The 20,911-nt window shown below is 33.8% G+C and overlaps 1 protein-coding gene across 3 annotated transcripts in view; it reads right to left on the bottom strand.

The window, feature by feature from the left end:
* Nucleotides 1–10,870: 10,870 nt before the first annotated feature.
* Nucleotides 10,871–20,911, bottom strand: part of NEDD1 (NEDD1 gamma-tubulin ring complex targeting factor) — a 46,633-nt gene continuing 36,592 nt past the window's right edge. For all 3 annotated transcript variants that reach the window (XM_010383884.2, XM_010383883.2, XM_030939658.1), the window contains 4 exons: nucleotides 20,388–20,544; nucleotides 19,333–19,489; nucleotides 13,056–13,122; nucleotides 10,871–12,600 (listed from right to left, as the gene is read on the bottom strand). In XM_010383884.2, the coding sequence (XP_010382186.1) occupies nucleotides 12,496–12,600; nucleotides 13,056–13,122; nucleotides 19,333–19,489; nucleotides 20,388–20,544 (486 nt within the window). In that variant the 3' untranslated portion in view covers nucleotides 10,871–12,495. The remainder of the gene's footprint in view (nucleotides 12,601–13,055; nucleotides 13,123–19,332; nucleotides 19,490–20,387; nucleotides 20,545–20,911) is intronic.

Here is a 20,911-nt window from a genome sequence, read left to right as displayed (position 1 = left end):
TCTTCATTTTATGTGGCATATTACATTCATTTTATGTGGCATATTGATTTTTGTATGTTGAACCATCCTTGTGTCACGTATAGATTACACTTGATCATGATATGTGACACTTTTAATGCGCTGCTGAATTTGGCTTCCTACTATCTTTTAAAATTTGGCTTGCTATTATTTTGTTTAGTATTTTTGCATCAACATTAATCAGGGAGGTTGGTCTCTAGTTTTCTTGTCTTTGATCGGGATATCAGTTTAATTCTAGCTTCATTGAATAAGTTTAGAAGTATTCCCTATTTTTTATTCTTTTAGAAGAGTTTTAGTAGAAGCAATGCTAACTCTTCTTTAAATGTTTAGAAGAATTATCCATTGAATTCATCTAGTCTTGGATTTTCCTTTGTGGAAAGGTTTTTGAAGACTGCTTTAATCTTCTCACAAGTTTTACAGATCTATTCAAATTTTCTGTTTCTTTATGAGTCAGTCTTGGTAGATTTTATGTTTCTAGGAATTCATTTTTTCTAGGTTATTCAATTTATTGGTGAATAAAACCCAACTCTTGGTTTCATTGATTTTTTCTATTTGATATGACATTTATCTCTGACCTAGTCTTCCTTTTCTTCAGCTAAATCTGGGTTTGGTATGCTCTTGTTTTTCTAGTTCCTTGGGTTATAAGATTAGGTTATTGATTTGAGATTTTTTTTTTAACATAGGCATCTACCACTATAAGTTTCCCTCTTAGAACTGCTTTGCTGCATCCCGTAAGTTTTGGTATGCTGTGTTTTCATTTTTATTTGTCTCCAGATATGTCTTTTTCCATTCCTTTGTCATTTTTTCTTTGACCCATTGATTGTTTAAAAATACGTTGTTCAGTTTTTATATACATACATATATATATTTTTTTCCTTCCGCTATGGATTTCTGGTTTTATTTCACTGTGGTCAGAGAAGATACTTTGTATGATTTCAGTCTTCTTAAGTGTATTAAGACTTATTATGTGATCTATCTTGGAGAGTGTTTCATGTGCACTAGAAAAAAGTATGTATTCTTCTGTTGTTAGGTGGAGTGTCCTGTATTTCTCTGTCATGTCCAATTGGTCTATAGTGTGTTAAAGTCCTGTTCCTTTATTGATCTTTTGTCTGATTGTTCTATTCATAACTAAAAGTGAAGGATTAAAGTTCCCTGGTCTTGTTTTTTGTTGTTGTTGTTGTTTTGGTTTTTCCATTTTGTTTTGTTTTGTTTTTGTCTAATTTCCCCTCCAGTTCTATCAATGTTTGCTTCATATATTTGGGTGTTCCAATGTTAGGTGCATATATATTTATAATTGTTATATCATTTGGGTGAATTTAACCTTTTATTATTATATAATATCCTTTTTATCTCTTGTTACAGTTTTTGCCTTAAAGTCTGTTTTGTCTGATATAAGTATGGCTGTCCCTGCTCTCCTTTAGATTCCCATTTGCATGGAATATCTTTTCACTCTTTCACTTTTGGTCTGCGTGTTCTTAGATCTAAAAGGAGCCCCTTATAGACAGTATAAAGATCTTGTTCATGCATTCAACCAAACTATGGTTTTGGGGTTTTTTGTTTGTTTGGGGGTGCTTTTTCTTGAGAGAGGGGAGTCTCCCTATGTCACCCAGGCTGGTGTGTAGTGGTTATTCATGGGCAAGATCATGGCACACTGTAGCCTTGAACTCTTGGGCTCAAGTGATCCTCCTGCTTCAGCCTCCCAAGTAATTGCAAACTATTTCTTTTAACTGATACATTTGATCCATTTACATTTAAAGTAATTATTAACAGAAGGCTTACAATTGCTATTTTGTTAATTATTATTACAATTGTTACATAGAACATCTTAAAGTTATAAAAATTTATTTTAACCTGATAACTTCAATCATATATAAAAACTCTATATCTCTGCATCCCCTTTTATGTTATTGATGACACAAATTTCCTTTTATATTGCAAATTTGATAACATTAATTTATGATTATTTTTCTTTTTAAATTTAATTTTCTTGTGATAAAACATTTAACATGTGATCTACCCTATTAACAGATTTTTAAGTATATAATACATTATTGTTTACTCTAGGTACAATGTTGTACAGCAGATCTCTAGAGCTTATCATCCTGCTTAACTAAAACTTTATAACAATTTTTATGCTTTTTAAAAAAGATGTTATGCCAGATTTAAGTGATTTACATACCCATATTACTACACTACAGAATTCTATATATACCTATGTATTTACCTATACCAGGAAGTTTTAATTCTCATATGGTTTTGTGTTGCTGTTTATCGTCCTTTGCTTCAACTTGTCAGGCTCTCTTCAGCATTGCTTTTTGGGAAGGTCTAGTGATGATGGACTCCCTCAGTATTGATTAACTTTTTATCTGGGAAAGTCTTAGTTTCTCCTTTGTTTTTGAGGGACAGTTTTTCCAAATGTAGTATTCTTCATGGCAGGGTTTTGTTTTTTTGTTTTTTCCTCCAGTACTTTTAATATATCATCCCACTCCCTTCTAGCCTGCAAGGTTTCTGCTGAGAAATCCACGATAATCTAATAGGAGCTCACTTACATGTAGAGTTACTTTTCTCCTTCTGCTTTCAAGATTGTGACTTTTAAAAACCTGATTATAATGTGCCTTGGTGTAAGTCTCTTTAGATTTATCCTAGTTGGAGTTCTTTGAGCTTCTTGAATTTGTATGTTCATTTCTCTCCTCAGGTTTTGGAAATTTTCAACCATTGTTTCTTCAAATAGCTTCTCTGCCACTTTCGCTCTCTCCTGGGACTTCTATAATGCATTTTTTTTTTCACTTTATGATATCCCATATGTACCTTAAGCTCTCTTCCACTTTTCTTCATTCTTTTTTTTTTCTGCTCCTCTGCCTCAGTAATTTCAAAAGTTTGCCTTCAAGTTTACTGATCCTTTCTTCTGCCTGATTAAGTCTGCTGTCGAATCCCAGGAGTGAATTTTTCAATTTGGTTATTGTATCCTCCATTTACACAATGTGTTTGGTTTTTCTTCATCATTTTTCTGTCTTGCTATTCTCATTTTCTTTATGCATTGTTTTCCTAATTCTGTTTAGTTGTTTAACCATGTTCTAATTCATTGAGCATCCTATGACTATAATTTTGAATTCTTTTCCTGGCAATTAATATCACTGTTTTAAGGCGTCAATGCCTGAAGATTTAATTTGGTCTTTTAAATGTGCCATGTTTTCATTTCTTTGTGTCATTACTTTTTGTTGGGATTTTTGGCATCTGAAGAATCAGTCAACTTTCCCAGACTGCTTTCACACAGGATAGGCTTTCTCCACTCATTCCATATAGGGATTCTGAAGATCTCCCAAGCTTTTCTGGGTATTGGTCCTCTCTGGGTTTGTGTATGTTATCTCCTAGTTGAAGAGGGTTGCTTGTTTCTTCTTCAAAGTTCACTCTGGATCTGTCTACTGCAGCTTCTTGAATGCCATAGTGAGCCATGACACTGGAGCTTCATCTAGAGTATCTCTTCGGTAATGCATACTCCTGTGCATTTTGATAGTCTGTTTTCAGAGCTTCAGTATGAGGCCTGGTTCTTGTCAGTACTTGGATTTGGGCAAGACAGAAACCAGTCCTTGGGCAGCCACCCTAAAGGTCAGAATACTGGACATACCTGCTACTAATTTCCCTCCCAGGGAGAAGATGGGAGTTGAGGGCTTCCTCTCCATCACACAGTACCATGCTGGAAGAAGGGGCTCTGTTGACAGTGTCGCCAATTTATTTTTCTACTGGGCTTTGATGTGCTTGGCTTCATGCTCCCCTGGGTTGCAGGAATATTTTAACTGGTTCTCGGATTTTTCACAGAGGCATTTGGCCTCTTTACTATCGTTAAATCCATATGTGTATGAAAAGGAGAATTTGGTGCTTCCTATTCTGCCATCTGGCTAACATCACTCCAACTCTTGCTTTTTTAAACCCTCCAAAAATCACAAACACAAGCCACAATCTTATAACAAGCCTCTCCGGAGTTCATCTCACTGAGATGCCCCATGGTTACTCTTGATGTGTGTTCTCCATAATTTTGACTACAGGCATGTGTCTGGTGGTCTTTGACTTTTATATTTTATTAAAAAGATAGATATAAAATGTTTAAGGCCACTAGCTTGAAGGATATTCAAACAATCTGATTCTATAAGATACTGAAATTTCTGATGTTTAAAAGTAAGAAAGAGAACATGTTAAGAAATCAGTAACTTGGGAGGAGGGAGTTGAGGCACTCCTCATGAAGAAAGACAAAAAATAAGACATTAAGTAGAGAATAATACCAGATAATTCCAGCATATCTGGCAAATCACATTATTCTGGCAATATTAAAACAGAGAAAACAATAGGAGACTGAGGCAAAAATTCAAATAAGAGATACAATAGGTCCTTAACCAAGGTAATACATTTGTGAAAAGGAAGAGACTTGTTTCCTGAATAGAAATGCTATTAATTACCTTATCTAGCCTAGAGGACATTATTCTGGCACCTTAATATTAAGATAGAGCATTTCTACCTTCAAAACTTTAATCAATATGTTGCATAACCCTCATTAAGTACTAAATTACATGTGAATTACTACTGCAGAAAGTCTCCAAAAAGAGAATGAATTATTCTTAACTTGGCTGTATATTTGTACTGGTGTTTAGATCATAAAGAGGCATAGATTTCAATTTACATTAATTCTTCACATAGATGTAAAATTTATGGAAAAGTGGCAGGGTAAATACACCATTAAATTTATCAACACATTTACACAAGCCATCAATTTTGGCCTATCTTTACCTTTTTATTAAACTTTGTTTCAAAAATCAGACATTTTATGACTTTTATGATTCCAAGGTCAAATTAAAAAGTCTGCCTAATGTATTGATCAGTACTTTCAATTAAAAAAAATTACATCTGAATTTGTTTGGTAACTTCATCAAACAGAATAAAATATAGTTTGATAGACTACTGGGAGAAGTATATGCAGATATCATTCAGATGACATCAGGAGATAAAATAGACAATAATGCTTGAATTTGTATAACTTTTTGAAGTATTCTCATTTCATGCATCATTGAAGTCTGTAATGACAGTGATGGGCAGTAATTAACAGATAAACCCACGCTTCCCTAATGTTACCACCACTCTTCCCCCACCCTACCACCAAATGCCCAATTTATAAATGCTTGGGAAGTTTTTGCACTACGAAATGTAAAGTAAATTAGGTAGTTGTTAGTGAGAGTGCTACAGCGCTATTATTTGCAAAGGATCTTTCCTTCTAAAAAAATCTAGTTTTTTATTTCTGAAATTAGATCTTGTAAATTTTATGAATAACAAATATGTGAATTTTCATGTTCAAAATTTCATGTTTCATTGGTCTAGATAATTTCAGATACCTTCCTCAGCATATCTGTTAGAAATGGAAATAATATTTACTAACATGTAAACAATTTATTTCAATAAATGATCAAAATATAATCAATAATATCATAGGTGCTTAAGCTTTTTAGTCATTTTTAAGTTGTCAAAACTGTTCTTCAATCTCAAAGGACGGTCTGGTCCAAAGTAATTCTTTTTTTTTTTTTTTTTGCTTGAAATATGTTTTGAATGGTAAAACTCCACAATTTACTGGATAACAAAACTTAATGATCTCCACTAAATAATACTCCTATCTTCCTAACAAATGTCATTATCTACAGTGCCAGGCATTCAATAAATATGAAAAACAAACTTTAGTAAGAGCACTAACATAGTTTCTTGCCTCTATTTCTCTGACAGTGTCTTTAGACCACACCTAGATTTTACCTTTTGAGAAAATACTGCCTTTAGACATGTAAAACTATATTTGATTGCTTTTCCTCTTTAATAATATGTGATCAAAGAAATTTGCTTATTTATAAATATCAAGCATCTGAGTTTCATAGGAAAATATATCAACTTCATATAGAACTTTGTAATTTTCTCTATTCAAAATATTGAACTCATTATTGTTTACTTATAAATATATACCAGGTTAGCTCCAAAAAGAACTTAAGGAAACTAAAAATCGATTAACTGTAGAAATTATTAAACTAGGTAAAATATTCCAAAATAAAATTTTAAGTGAATAGAGGCCTCTAATATAAAGTGCTATTCAAATTTTTAGAAACCAGAAAAAAGGTTTTCATCATAGTTCAGTTTCGTATTTCCAGATGATCCCATTGCATTTCACATTTCTTTAAAACCAGAGATTCAGGAATGCTGAAGTTGTTTACATACTCTGTATTTGTATGAGTATTAATGAAAAATGAGTAAGAGTAGACATTATCTGAATGTAATCCTTACAAGTTCAATACTGATGACCCTCTTACACCTTAGCAGCTATAAATGAAACATGTACAGTGCTACATTGAACCCAAATTATTTCATATTTTGAAAAATATGAAGTATATGAGACATAGGGGGAAAATGGTTCCAACAAACCAATAATGTCATATAATATTAGAAGTGGTCCCTCTTTTATAGAAAAACAGATTGACATAAAATAAACTACACAATTTAAGGCATACAATTTGGAAAATTGGCGTGCATACTCTCATGAAACTGTCATCACAATCAAGATAATAAACAGTAATCACCCACAAGTTTCCCTGTGACTTTGTACAACTTTTTTCCTGCCCTTCCTCAACTGTTTGCAGGCAAACTAATGGCCGTCTCTGTAGTTAAGTTTGCATTTTCTAGAAAACTAGAATCATATGGTATATACCCTTTATTGTCTGGCTTCTATTAGTCAATACAATTATTTTGCAATTCATTCATGTTGTTTACAAAATATAGTTTATTCCTTTCACATAGCCGGGTGGCATTACACTGTATGTACTACAATTTGTTTATCCATTCATCTGCTGACAGATACGGATTATTTCCAGATTTGGGCTATTACAAATATATCTGCTATGACCATTCATGTACTAGTCTTTGTGTGGGCATGTGCTTTTACTTCTTGTAGATAAATACTGATGGAGTAGAATGCCTAGTGTGAATGGTAGGTATATGCTCAATGGTTGAAGAAACTGTCAAAACATTTCCCAAAATGTTTGACCATTTTATATTCCCAGAGTATGAAAATTCCAGTTGTTCCACATCATAGCCAACACGTGGTATGATCAGGCTTTTTAGTTTTAGCTATTTTAATAAATATTCAGGAGTATCTCCATATGGTTTAGCCTGCATTTCCCTAAATGACAATGATTACAAGCATCTTTTCATTTACATTTGCCATCTTCATGTCTTTTTTTTTTTAAGTTTTAGAGATAGTCTCACTCTGCCACCCAGGCTAGAATGCAGTGGCATGATTATAGCTCACTGCAGCCTTAAACCCCTGGGCTCAAGCAATCCTCCTGCCTCAGCCTCCTGAGTAATTGAAACCATGCCACCACACCCAGTTTCATAGCTTCTTTGGTGAAGTGTCAATCTCAATCATTGTCTATGTAAAAAATTGGATTTTTCTTCTGTCTTGAAATCCCTTTATATATTCTGAATACAAGATCTTTATTAGATGTATGATTGGCAAATATTTTCTCACAGTCTGTTATTTGTTGTTTAATTATCTTAACGGTACCTAAGGCCATACTTTAATTGGTCTTTGAAAATCCAGTTTGTATCAATTTTTACTTTTGGAAATTATTCATTTGGTGTCGCATACATGAAATCTACTCCAAACATACGAAGATCTTTGTCTTAGCTTCCAGAATTTTTTTTTTTTTTTTAGGTTTTACATTTAGGTCTATCTATGATCCACTTTGAGTTTATTTTTGTAGATGGTGTGAAGTATGCATCAGGGTTTTTGTTTTTGCATGTGTGTTCCAGCACAGTTTTTTGAAAAATTTATCCTTTTTCTGGAAAGGATTACCTTTCACGTTTTAGGTTTTGAATTACCTTTACACGTTTGTCAAAATCAGTTGACTATATATGTGTGGGTGTATTTCTGAACTTTATTGTGCTACACTGATCTATGTGACTATGTTCATGCACTTTTGCGTTAATAGCTATGCAACGAGTCTAGAAATTACAGCGCTGTAATTTCTAGACCTCTACTGTCAGTTTTATTTTCCCAAAGTTGCTTTGGCTATTCTAGGTCCTTTATATATTTCCAAATTTTAGTATCAGCTTAACAAGTTCTACCAGAAAAATCCTACTGAAATTCTTACTGGGATTTTGCTGAATCTACAAATCAATGTGGGGGAAACTGACACTTAACAATTTTGAGCCTTCTGTGAACATGGTCTCTCTCAAGTTTACTTTCTCAGCACTGTTTCGTAGAAATCAGTGTACAGGTCTTGCATGTATTTTATCAAATTTACACTTAATGATCTCATATTTTTATGCTACATTTTTAGTTCCATTTTCTGATTGTTGCAAGTATATAGAAATGCAATCGAGTTCTGTAAATAGACGTATCCTGTAACGTTATTAAACTTTAATCAGCTATTTTCATGTATTCCATTGGATTTTCTATAGTCAAATGTTATCTGGGAGTGGAGGCTTTTTAAAACTTATTCCTTTGTAATCTGGATGTTGTTTCTTTCTCTTTCTTGCCAAATTGCCTCGGCTAGAAATTCTAATAGAATGTTTAATAGAAGAGAAATATACATTCACTTTGCCTCTGATCTTAGGGAAAAAAACATTCAGTTTTCCAGCATTAAGTTTATTGTTAGCTGATGGGGGTTTTTGGATGCCCTTTTCTGGTTGAGGAAGTTCTCTTTTATTCCTACTTTGCTGAGTTTTTATCAAGAATGAATGTTGGGTTTTATCAAATGTTCTCTCTGCATCTCTTGAGGTGATCACATAATTTTCCTGTTAGTCTGTTTAATATGGTGAATTACAACTGATTTTTAATGTTAGCCCAAATTTGCATTCTTGAGATAAACCTCACTTGGTCATATGTATTCTTTTACCCATCACTGGATTCAAACTGCTAAAACTTGTTTAGAATGTTTACATCTGTCTTCATGACAAATATTCTTCTCGTTTTCTTGTCATGATGCTGCCTTATTTTGGTATGAGGGTAATGTTGGTCTCAAACAATGAGTTGGAAATTATCCCCTCCTATTTCCTGGAAGCTTTTGTCAAAAATTGGGATATTGTCTTCTTTTAATCTTTGAAAGAATTCACCAGTATAGCCATTTAGGTTGGGCATCTTATCAGAAATGTCTACAGAAATTGTGGTGATGTAAATTCTCTCATCCCTGATGTTGGTAATTTTGTCTCTTTTTCTCATTAGTCTAGTAAAAGGTTTATCATTTTTGTCGATCTTAAGGAAACAAAGGCGAAGCAGGGTGGCTCACACATATAATACTAGTACTTTGGGAGGTTGAGGTGGGAGGATCACTTGAGGCCAGTTTTGAGACCAGCCTGGGCAACATAGTAAAACGCTGCCTCTATAAAAATTAAAAAAAAAAAAAAAAAAAAAAGTTTTTAATTGCACTGATTTCCTCAACTGATTTTGTTTTCCATTGATCTCTTTATTCTCTTTTTTTAATTTTGAGGTTCATCTGCTATTATTTTTGCAACTTCTTAAGGTGGACGCAGCGTTGGGCATAGTGTCATGTGCCTATCGTCACAGCTTCTTGGGAGGCTGAGGTGGAAGGATCACTTGAACCCAGGAGTTCAAGGCTAAAGGTAGCTATGATATGATCACTTCAACCTAGGCAACAGAGTGAAATTCCTGTCTCCTTAAAAGAAAAAAAAAGAAAAAGGTGGAAGCTGACATCACTGACCTGAGATCTTTCCTTTTTTAATATATACATTTAATGCTATAAATTCCCCTGTAAGTACTGTTCTAGCTGATTCCTACAAATTTTGATATTTTCTGTTTTCATTTGCATTCTGTTCACTATAAAGTAGGTTTCTTATATTCAGAACAGTTGGATTTAAAAAAAGCAAGACTCAACTGATTATAAAGAAAGGATAACTGACAATTTACATTTAATTATTGATACAGCTATTTAAATCTACTATCTTAGTGTTTATTTCCTATCTGTCCCATTGACTCTTTGTTCCTCTTTCGGATTTGTTTATGACTTCATTTTATCACCTTTACTGGCTTACTAGTTATTTACTCACTGATTTTCTTTTTGTGGTTGCTTTAGGTCTTCTAATACACATTCTTATCAGTTTACTCTCAGGGAATGTTATACTGCTTCACAGTCAGTATAAGAACTTTAGAGCAGTATACTTTTGTTACTATCATCTCAATCTTGGTACTGTCATACATTTCACTTTATGTATGTTAACCACACAATATCCTATTATTATTATTTTGCTTTAAATAATTTATTGTCTTTTAAATCAATTTAAAATAGAAAAATAACTTTTATATTTACTCACATACTTACTTTTGGTGTTCTTCATTCCTTTGTATTGTTGCAGATTTCTATTTGGTATAATTTCCTTCTAAAGGCATTTTTTTTAATCATTTCCTGTGGTGCGAGTCTGCTTGTGACAAACTCTTTTAGCTTTCTAAGTCTGAAAAAGTTATTTCATTTTTGTTTTTGAAAAATATTTTCACTAGGTATAGAATTCTAAATTGAGCTTTTCTTTCAGTAAAGATGTTGCTCCAGTGTCTGACACTCTTCTCTCTGTCCTATGTCTTTTTTCTTTAGCTACTTAAAAAAAAATTCTCCCTTGTTGCTGGTTTTAAGGAATTTGATAATGATATGCCTTGGCATAGTTTTCTTATTTCTTGTGTTTGGGGTTCGTTGAGTTTCTCTCAAGGATTAATATCTGACAATTGCTTCACATATTTTCTTTTTTAATTTCAGGTGGGAAGGTAAATCTCTCATGTCATTTTGGCCAACAATGAAATTTCAATTTCATGTTCCCTATTTTCTGCATCTAAAATTTTATTTTTTATACTTACTTAGCATTTAAATTCCATGACAAACGTTTCATCTGTACACATAATTACTAAAATTATTTTATCCCACCTCTTTTAATAGACATTATGCGCATTTATTTTTCAAAAAAAGCAATAGGAAAATATTAATAGATTTAAACACATCATGTAGGCAAAACACACTAACATTTATGTCTTCTAAACCTGTTAGATAGTGATATACAAGTAAACTTGTTACAAGTCATAATGCTTTCATAATCTGTCAGGAAAAGATCACATTAACATCCCTATATGCTTCAGTACAAATGTATTCTATAAACCACACTGGGTAAAAGTAATATTCCTGTTTTTATTTTTGGAAGTGATTATTAGTAAGTTTATGCTTATTAAATATATCCTTGAAAATTTCCATCACTTCAGAAACCCATAAAGTTAGTAAGCTGAAGTTTTTTTCTTTTTTTTTAAATTTTAGTACACACTTTCATCTCAGAAGTCAAAATGGGGCAGGAGAGCTATACAAAGGTACATAGTTTAAATCTTTGGGACAAGAGACAACAAGAAGGTAAACAAGTCAGTAGCCCTCCCAAGCTTCACTTAATCTAAAATTGTAGATCACCGTAGGTAGATGTATACATCTGTCTATTGCCAAAGAGGTATGAATTATTCTGACAACCTTTCTAAATAATTTTATGGTAAGGCCAGTAATATAAAAATATTATACACAGTACAGAAAGAATTAAAGTTAATGATAAAGACCACAAAATAAAATAAACCATACTTCTTACTTGGAAAAACAAAATAGCCATAATACTATAATATTTAGTGTCTAATATGAAATCTCCACTCATTATAAGTTGTCATGTTGATTGAAATTTTACAGTACAACGTTGCATATTACTAATGAGATAATCAGCAGATAGATAGCTCTTGTCGAGTCCTATGAATCTTAAACATTTTTTATAGGTAAAGATATCTAAAAAATACCACCCAGGAATAAAGATTTGTCAGAAGTACAATATAGTAACATAAATGCAAAAGATATCGTGTAATTTGTGCAATTCAAAATTCCAAAAATTGTCTTATCAAATGTATAATAAATAATGGTCATACTTGACTTCATCAAGTTAACAAAATAATTACTAGCCAACCCTATGCTTTATTAATCAATGGCTTAGAAACACCAATTGCCATTTTAAAATTACTTTCTCCATAAAAATAGAAGGCATATCAAAGTCTTTAAATCTCAACTAGCCCCAAAAATTTGAAAGGCAATTTGTCAATAAAAAATATATGTTAAAAAAAAAGATGACTAAAAAACAAACATAACCAATATTTATGCACAATTTTCTTCTCTTAAAAAGGGCACTTAGTGGATGGCTAAAGCTTTCAAAAAAATAAAGATCCTGTTGACTTTCCTATTGGGAGATGACATACTGTACAATTTTTAATATAAAAATATACATATTTTAAGATGAAACAGTGGTTGGTATAAAATCCCATCACACTTTCACTTGAAAAATTTTTTTCCCTGGAAGCCATGAAAACAATACTGATTCTATGTAGTTCCGTGTTGCCTGAAACTTCCCAAATTATAGAACATTAAGGTATTCACTGGAACTTCAAAAGTGGGCCCGTAGTCTTTTGTTTTCTTCTCGTAGTCTTTCAATTTCAGCCACTAAACCTTCATTCACTGAGTATCTTTCCAGCAAAGAATGCATTTCATTCTAGAAAAAGGGGAAAATGCTTTTTAAATTATTGATGTTTCACATTTATTTGGCAGGCTATGTTTAATATACTTTCAGCTATCATTTCTCTCATGTTCAATTAACTAGGTGAATGATACTTCTTGTACTTAACAACTTACTACTTTGTTAATATAAATGGAAGATCGCTGGTGAAATTAATGTATTTGGAAAATTTGTATTCGCATATTTAAGATGCTTTTTTGCTTACTTATCAGGAAGAAACCCATGGAAAAAAGAAGCCTTAAGTACCTCAGAGGTTAAAAAGGAGGTGACCAGTTAAAATCTATTTTACTTATTTAATTTCTAAAACTACCTATTTACTTATCTTAGAAACTAAGTAAAACAACTAAAATATATTACCTTTAATGAATTTTTAAAAATTCACACAACTCTACTTTCATTTAAAATATTAAAATAAAATTTGCCATACATACCAATTGCATATGAAACTGTTTAATCATCTCCACTTGCAAATTCACAATGTCCCTATGGCATGCTTCTCTAGGAAGAATGGAAAATACTTTTTAGAATTATAATAGTTTAACCAATTCTAGGTCATTCAAGAAACTCACCAAACTTTTTCATTTGCCAAATTACTGAACGTTAATAATTGTTATAATAATAAAAATACCAATGCACTGAGCATTTATTTACTATGTGCTAGGCACTGTTTCTTTTACTTTAAATGTAAATTATCTTCTTTAATTTATATTTAAAGTAAATTTAATATTTACTTTAAATTTGAAATATCTTCACAAGTAGGCGCAATTATTACCTCCATTTTACAAAAGAAATAACCACAGAGTAGTTATAACTTGTTCAAAGTCACACAACCAGTAAATGATGAAGCTATGATGTAAACCCAGGCTATTTACCTCCTGAACTCTCTGATACTATATTCTTTTATTTTATTTTATTTTATTTTATTTTATTTTATTTTATTTTTTTTTTGAGACGGAGTCTAGCTCTGTCGCCCAGGCTGGAGTGCAGTGGCGCGATCTCGGCTCACTGCAAGCTCCGCCTCCCGGGTTTACGCCATTCTCCTGCCTCAGCCTCCCGAGTAGCTGGGACTACAGGCGCCCGCCATCTCGCCCGGCTAGTTTTTTGTATTTTTTTTAGTAGAGACGGGGTTTCACCGTGTAGACCAGGATGGTCTCGATCTCCTGACCTCGTGATCCACCCGTCTCGGCCTCCCAAAGTGCTGGGATTACAGGCTTGAGCCACCGCGCCCGGCCTATATTCTTTTATATAGAAATTGTCATTAAGACACAAACTTATCTTACAATGAAATACACAAAATTCACTAGGTTAGAAAGATCATTTTATTATTATCAGTCTAGCTATTGAAAAAATATACTTTCAGTAGAAAGTGGCAATTTGGGTGGTTATAGCATGGTTTACTCAATAAAATGCAATTAATTCATGTCTACAAAATATATAAAAATTATGAAGTATAATAACAAAAGAAACACTCGGTCACCCACCACATAACTTAGGAACTAAACGTTGCCAAATCATAGAAGCTTCCTGTGTGTTCCTGTCTGATTCTGTCACTTAACTCTTGGGGAAAAGCCCAAGCAAGAAGTCATTACTCTCCTGAATTTTGTCGGACAAAGAAATGCTTTTGCTTTTTTAATACATTTGTATAACATATAATCTGTAGTCAATGTTTTCATTGTGCATGTTTTTGAGCATGTAAGCATTACAAAAAAAGGGTACCATATAGCTTATATTTAAGAAAGAATTCAATATTGTTTTGAAGATTCATGTTTTATATATCCATAAATCAGTGGTTTGTACTGGTGTATCTATTTTCCTGTTAATATTTTGATTGTTTTCAAGGTTTTACTATTACAATGTTGTTATAAACAATCATGTATTATCTCCCAACCCACATGTGCCAATGTCCATTGATGATATAACCAAGTGTAACTCAAATGTATACTTAGTTTTACAAAATCATGCAAATTGTTTTCCAAAGGTAATGTCAACGGATGTCACCAGTATAACAGAGTTCTTCTTGCTCTATATCATCATCAAGGCTTAGTATTACCAGATTTTTTATATTTTCCCATTTACTGGGTGTGACATGATATCTCATTGCATTTTTAGTTCTCTAATTATGAAGTTAAATTATCTTTCCTGTGTTCATATACCATTCCTCTTCCTTGAAATGCTTTTTCATATCTTTTTCTATTTATTTATTTATTTTATTTTATTTTATTTTATTTATTTATTTTTTTTTTTGAGACAGAGTCTCGCTCTGTCGCCCGGGCTGGAGTGCAGTGGCCGGATCTCAGCTCACTGCAAGCTCCGCCTCCCGGGTTTACAGCATTCTCCCGCCTCAGCCTCCGGAGTAGCTGGGACTACAGGCGCCCGCCACCTCGCCCGGCTAGATTTGTTTGTATTTTTTTAGTACAGACGGGGTTTCACCGTGTTAGCCAGGATGGTCTCGATCTCCTGACCTCATGATCCGCCCGTCTCGGCCTCCCAAAGTGCTGGGATTACAGGCTTGAGCCACCGCGCCCGGCTTTCATATCTTTTTCTTACTCATTTGTAAGCGTTCTTTACATAATCTGATCCTTTGTTATTTATATGAGAACTGCAGATATCTTATCCCTTCACTCTGTGATATCGTGTGATAAACAGTTCTTATTAATGTGCTCAAATACACTAACCTAATAATGCAGTCAAATTTACCAATGTATTTTTATAGGCAGTGCATTATTTTATTTTTAATGATTTCCTACCATGAAGTTATAAACTTTTATAATGTCAACTTTTAATCTACATGGAACTGATTTTTCTCAATAGCATGGAATAAGGATCTATACTTATTTTTTACAGGAAAAAACAGATGTCACAACACAACTTATTGATTATTCCATATTTTGCACATAAATCTGCAATGCTACCTATCATTTCCATATATGCATAGGTTTCCTTCCAGCTTATTTCATTCCTTTGGCCAATATGTCCTCCCTGTGCCATGCTATATATCTTAATTATATTTTAATAATTAAGCGTATTCATCTGACAAATAAGTCCCCTTCAGCCTTATTCTTCTCTGAAGTGTCTTAGTTATTCCTAGATTTTTTTTTCCTTCCATACATATTTCAGAATCACTTCATCTTCTTCCAAATCCCAGCTGGGATTTTAATTGGAATTGCATTCAATCTACTGACCTATTTAGGTGAACTAATATCTTTATAAAATCTCTCCATTTATTTAAATATTAATGCTTTTGAACAAAAAATTTTTTTAATGTTTTTCCATAAAAATCTTCACTACCATTGGTAGATTTATTCCCAGGTAACTTATTGTTTTTCTGTTGTAACTGCGAGGGTATTTTTAAAAATTTCCTCTTCTACTTTCAGTTATAGTAAAAACTGTATTAAAAACAAACAAAAACACTGTATCAGGGAACCACCAAGGTGGCCAGGACTTGAAGGGCCATGATCTTGCAAAGGAAAGACTACCAGGTAAGCTCTATATTTGCTTCTGTTTTTCCTTCTAGATTATGTGCTGATTCCACAGTGTGGAGAAGAAACTGAGCTGAGGCAGTGGCATGGAGGTTGAGACAGTCTCACTGGGTGGGGGAGTATTAAGAGTTTGGGCCTACCAAGGTAGTCAATGCTGTAAGAGCCAAGGTCTTGAAGAGGGGAGGCCTGCAGAAAAGTAAGCCTGAAACTGTAATTTCCCCTCATGACAGCTGTTGACTTCTAAGCAATGCTTGCACTGGGTTCGACGGCAAGAAACCAACCATAAAACAAGCAACTAAAGAGCAGAGAAAGATCTGGAAGCCTCGTGATGCTGGCAAAACAGAGGCTGAAGTCTGGGACCCACCAAGGTGAAAAAGACAGTGAATACTCCAGACGTTCAGCTGATGCCTAGAAGAGAAGACTACACACTAGGAATAAAGGCAAACTGGAAACAAACCAGTGCTAAGAAAACCTGAAACCTACTAACTACAGGATCAAAGGGATCTGCTTGCCAAAAGAAAGTTAAATATTCTTAATAGACAACAGAAACAGACGCAGAGATTTCCACTTAGGATGTATTAGGTTGGTGCAAAAGTTTAATTTCTCAACTCTAACAACAAAAACAAACCTGATAACCTACAAAATCATATTTTAATTTCAACTGAGAGCTGAGAATGGAAAGAAATCTAAATGAACTAAAATCCAGAAAATGAGGAGTTCCTCCTAGGAGAAAAGAGACCCATGACTAGGAGAAAAGAGACCCAGCTTCATGCCCTCGACAGAGTAAAAAGAATTAGCTGAATTTTTGGTAAGATTTTTAAAAGCCAAGTTAACACTGCTTGATAGTTTAGAATTCCAAGGGGTCCCAGACACAAAGTAAGTCTGAATTTACTCACCAACTTTTTCCCACAAGCCTTCATTCAGCACTCATGTAAAAAAAGTAGGGACAGGTATAACAGGAGGGGCAAGGGACTCCCTAAGATACAGACGCACAGAGCCTGGTGAAGCCTTACGGCGGTAGAGAAAAACTGAGAGTAATCCCTCTAAGGCTTTCCAGGCTCTTACGGAGAACATGGCAACCACACTATACTGCTCAGGGAGGATGGCTGAGAAAGAGGCCCTCAATACCCTCTCTGTCCTGCCAATGATAGGTGTAGATGAACACCTAGTCTGATGAACACCTAGGCGAAGAGCAAAACAAGTGTATTTACAGAAATCCTCCGAGCTACTCTAGGTCCTCAGTGAGTCCCAGGCAGAGGCTGCCTATGGTCGTAGGGCAGAAGAGCTGAGAGAAGTCCCTAGCCACCACCCCTAGTTGCAGACATGCAACACAGGGCAACAGAACGAAGAGGCACTGTAGACCTTCACCAAACATGCTGCGGCAGCTCTGCAGGGCTGGAAGCGGGACAGACACACTTCTCCTGAGGCACAGAAAGCCAGGAACAGACCAGAAAGTGAAAAACAACCTCTGGCCACCCCAAAAGCTGACAGCAGGGCAGTAACGCACAGCCATTTCAGAGCTGCTCCAGCACTCAGATCCCTGGGTCTGCTGAAGGAAAGGCCCTGAGCCCACTGTCCTCAAATCATCTGAAGCCAGTGGAGAACTGACACCCAAATGCTTGTTGAATAAATGGATAATAAACAGACAGCACCCATTACTCCTGTGCTTAAAAACTCTGATGGCTCTCCATTACCTGTGTGTTAAGACCTTGACAACTGTTTTTTAGGCCTCGTCTCTTACCACGGTGCCTTCTCTCTGCAAACATTCCTAGAATGTATAATCATGTCTCTGCTCAAGCTGTTCCCACAAACGTCAGTATAAAATAAAGTCTCTTCAGTGTACCTTTCTAAATCTGCCCCCGCAGAAGAACTGCTCCCTTTCTGTGATTTCAACATCACTTTGCTCACACTGTATTACAGTCAGTTGTATCTAGACAGTTCTGCTATTATGCCATAAATATTTATGCATTCCTGAAAAAAACGTTATTCTTTAACACTGTGTATTAAAAATAACAGAACTTCGGGAAAAAGGATTGGCAAAGCACTCAAAAACCTATGTATGCAACTTTGTAAACAGAGCACAACAAAAACAATTAAATCCTAATAAAAATACTAGCATAGTTAAAAAGACATAGTAAAAATCTAATAGATAATTATTGAATAAACCCTTACTGTGAAGAAGTGATGGTCACTTAATGGAAGAGAACAGAAGGATTGGGGCTATCCAGTTACAGCTGTGTTCATGTGTACTTTATTTTGGCTGCTATTACATGAACAAACAAAATTTCCTCATCATATTGTCAACACTGTTCTATTTTACTGAACCCAAATGAATTAATTCACATTAAGAGAAACCCACATAGCAGAACACACTGCACCGAGCCCAACTAAATTATAAGGCCTTTGTGGGCAGATCATTCATTTTTGTATCCTTAGTATCTGGTACATATACTAGGCTGGGTAAATGCCAAAATTATAATTTTTCTTTTTAAAAAGTATTTTTCAACATGTAACAATATATTTTACAAGTATTTTTAAACATTAAAAGGAAGCATGCACCAACAAAAACTGCACATTGTCTCCAACATTCTTGCTTATGGTAATGCAAATCTGAGCTAGAATTAACTATTGGTTAGAAAGGAAAAAAGGCACCAATGATTTTAATAATTGAAGACAGCTTCCAAAAATATCGAGATGGTAAGAGAAAGCAGCACTGCAGAACACATTCTGACAATGTTCACAATTCGAAGGATGAGAAAGACAAGGATAAGTCTGAGAAAGAATTTTTTTTTAGATTAAGTATTACATTCTGATGCATTCTATTGGAAAATATTCAGAATTGCTCTTTAAAATATCTTTTTCTACTACATTATTGCACACAGCATACCTAATAGATGATCTCTATGAATATACTGCAGGTAAGAACCCAATTTAAGCTTACCAGAACTTGTCCACATTTTAATAACAAAAAAAGTTCACAATGGCAGTCTGCCTACTAGACTGCCCTGCTGAGTTATCTAATAATTGCCTTAGGTAAATGTGCATTTTCCTGGCTCATAATCAATAAACGCAGTATGAAAAGATCAACAAAACTCATCATGTTTTCTATGGCTTTACGGTTACCAGAACCCAGACAACAGTAACCAACAACATTATCTATAGTTCTGGTTTTACATCTAGAAAAAAACAAGTAAGGTCTAGATAGAAGGAGTAGTTTCTCAATTACTACCTAAAGTCATCCAACGTTTCCTGTATCATGTTCTGAATAAAACGAATTTGAATGGAAGTCAATGGTGCATTTTGCCGGTTATTTCCAATGGTATCGGCTATTTTTTCTGAGAGTGAACTGGCAACTCCAGCAGTGACAGAAGATGCTATCTTTGGATCTAAAATAAAGAATGAAGAAAATATTAATAGTCAACTTGGACTGAGAGACATCAAACATTTCTAAATAAGATTTGGCATGTGAAAACTTGAAAAACTGGCAAAGAAGAGTGTTCCTGTGACATTTAGAAAAATTCACTGTCTGGAATACAAATCTTAGAAACTTTCTATAACATTATTTCTAATAGTCATTCATCTATATATAAACTGCCAGCTGTCTAATGTAATACCACATGACAGAGGGATTAATCTTGAAGAATCTATGAAACATTTCCTCTTATAAAAGATGAATGTGACAAGCTGCACCACAAACTAGATAAACCAAGACTATTAAAAACAAACAGAAGGAAAATAGGAGTAAAGTACTGCTACAGGAAAAGCCTTTGAGTTTAAGCTAATGCAATATCTATCCACAGAAACCTTCAAGTAAAATATAGATATTTATATAAAAGTTGATTCTAAACAAAGAGTTGCTTTGTGTAGATAACTCTTAGAGTTAAACCAAATATTCCTTTAAATGTGATCAAGTCTGTATGGGTCTGTAGCACAAACTCTAAGGATAAGACTTGAATATGAAAGAGAAAAAGACATTTTGAGGTAGTTAACCACCCCTTTTCAAAGGGTCCTACATAATAATTCTATCTCTACCATATTAAATAAATATACATGTTACACTGAAAATGTAATTCACACCAAAAGATCAAATCAATGTACCTGAATTTAACCATTCATATCCATTTCACTGTCTTTAGTAAGACTCACACTATAAAAGTGTGCATAAACTTTAAACTCTTCGAACATTTTTAGTCTATTAGTACTCTATTTCTCCTTTACAAGTTAAACAATTGGGATGATTTTTCAATTAAACACTTTCAAACATCAGAAGGTTCATGTACGTACTTGGAGTTGAGGATCTATTGATTGGGGGTTCACATATCAACTGGGCTTCAATTTCATTCTCTGGCTTTTCAAATTTCTCAGAATTTCTTGTTTGGTTAGATGATGGAGAGGTATTTAGGTTTCCACTTTCAGCACCAGATGTGACCAACTTTGCTAACTTTATATTTAAAATAAACAATGACTTTAATATACAATTTTTTGTTTTACTCATATTACCCATATAATTTTTGCCTACTTCTCTCTTTCGTCCCAGTATGTAGGTTCAGGGAATTGAAGGAAAATAGGAAGGGATATAGAATAAGAAAAAAAATATGAGAACTAGAGGCAAAATAAAGTAACATTTACTAATCAAAAACAATCTCAACAATAACATGATGAGGAAAAGCTCATTTACTAAACACCTGCTTTTGAGTATCATTTAAAATAGACATAACTGGCAAAAAAACCAAAACAAAAAAACAACCATTCATGTGGTAACTAGTCAATAGTATTTGTAAAATAAATCAAAAGATGTTTTTGTACTT

Source organism: Rhinopithecus roxellana, chromosome 10 (assembly GCF_007565055.1).
Source record: "Rhinopithecus roxellana isolate Shanxi Qingling chromosome 10, ASM756505v1, whole genome shotgun sequence".
In the NCBI taxonomy this organism is placed as follows: Eukaryota; Metazoa; Chordata; class Mammalia; order Primates; family Cercopithecidae; genus Rhinopithecus; species Rhinopithecus roxellana.
The sequence above is the reverse complement of the archived record's forward strand: the minus strand, read 5'-3'. Positions and strand labels throughout refer to the sequence as shown.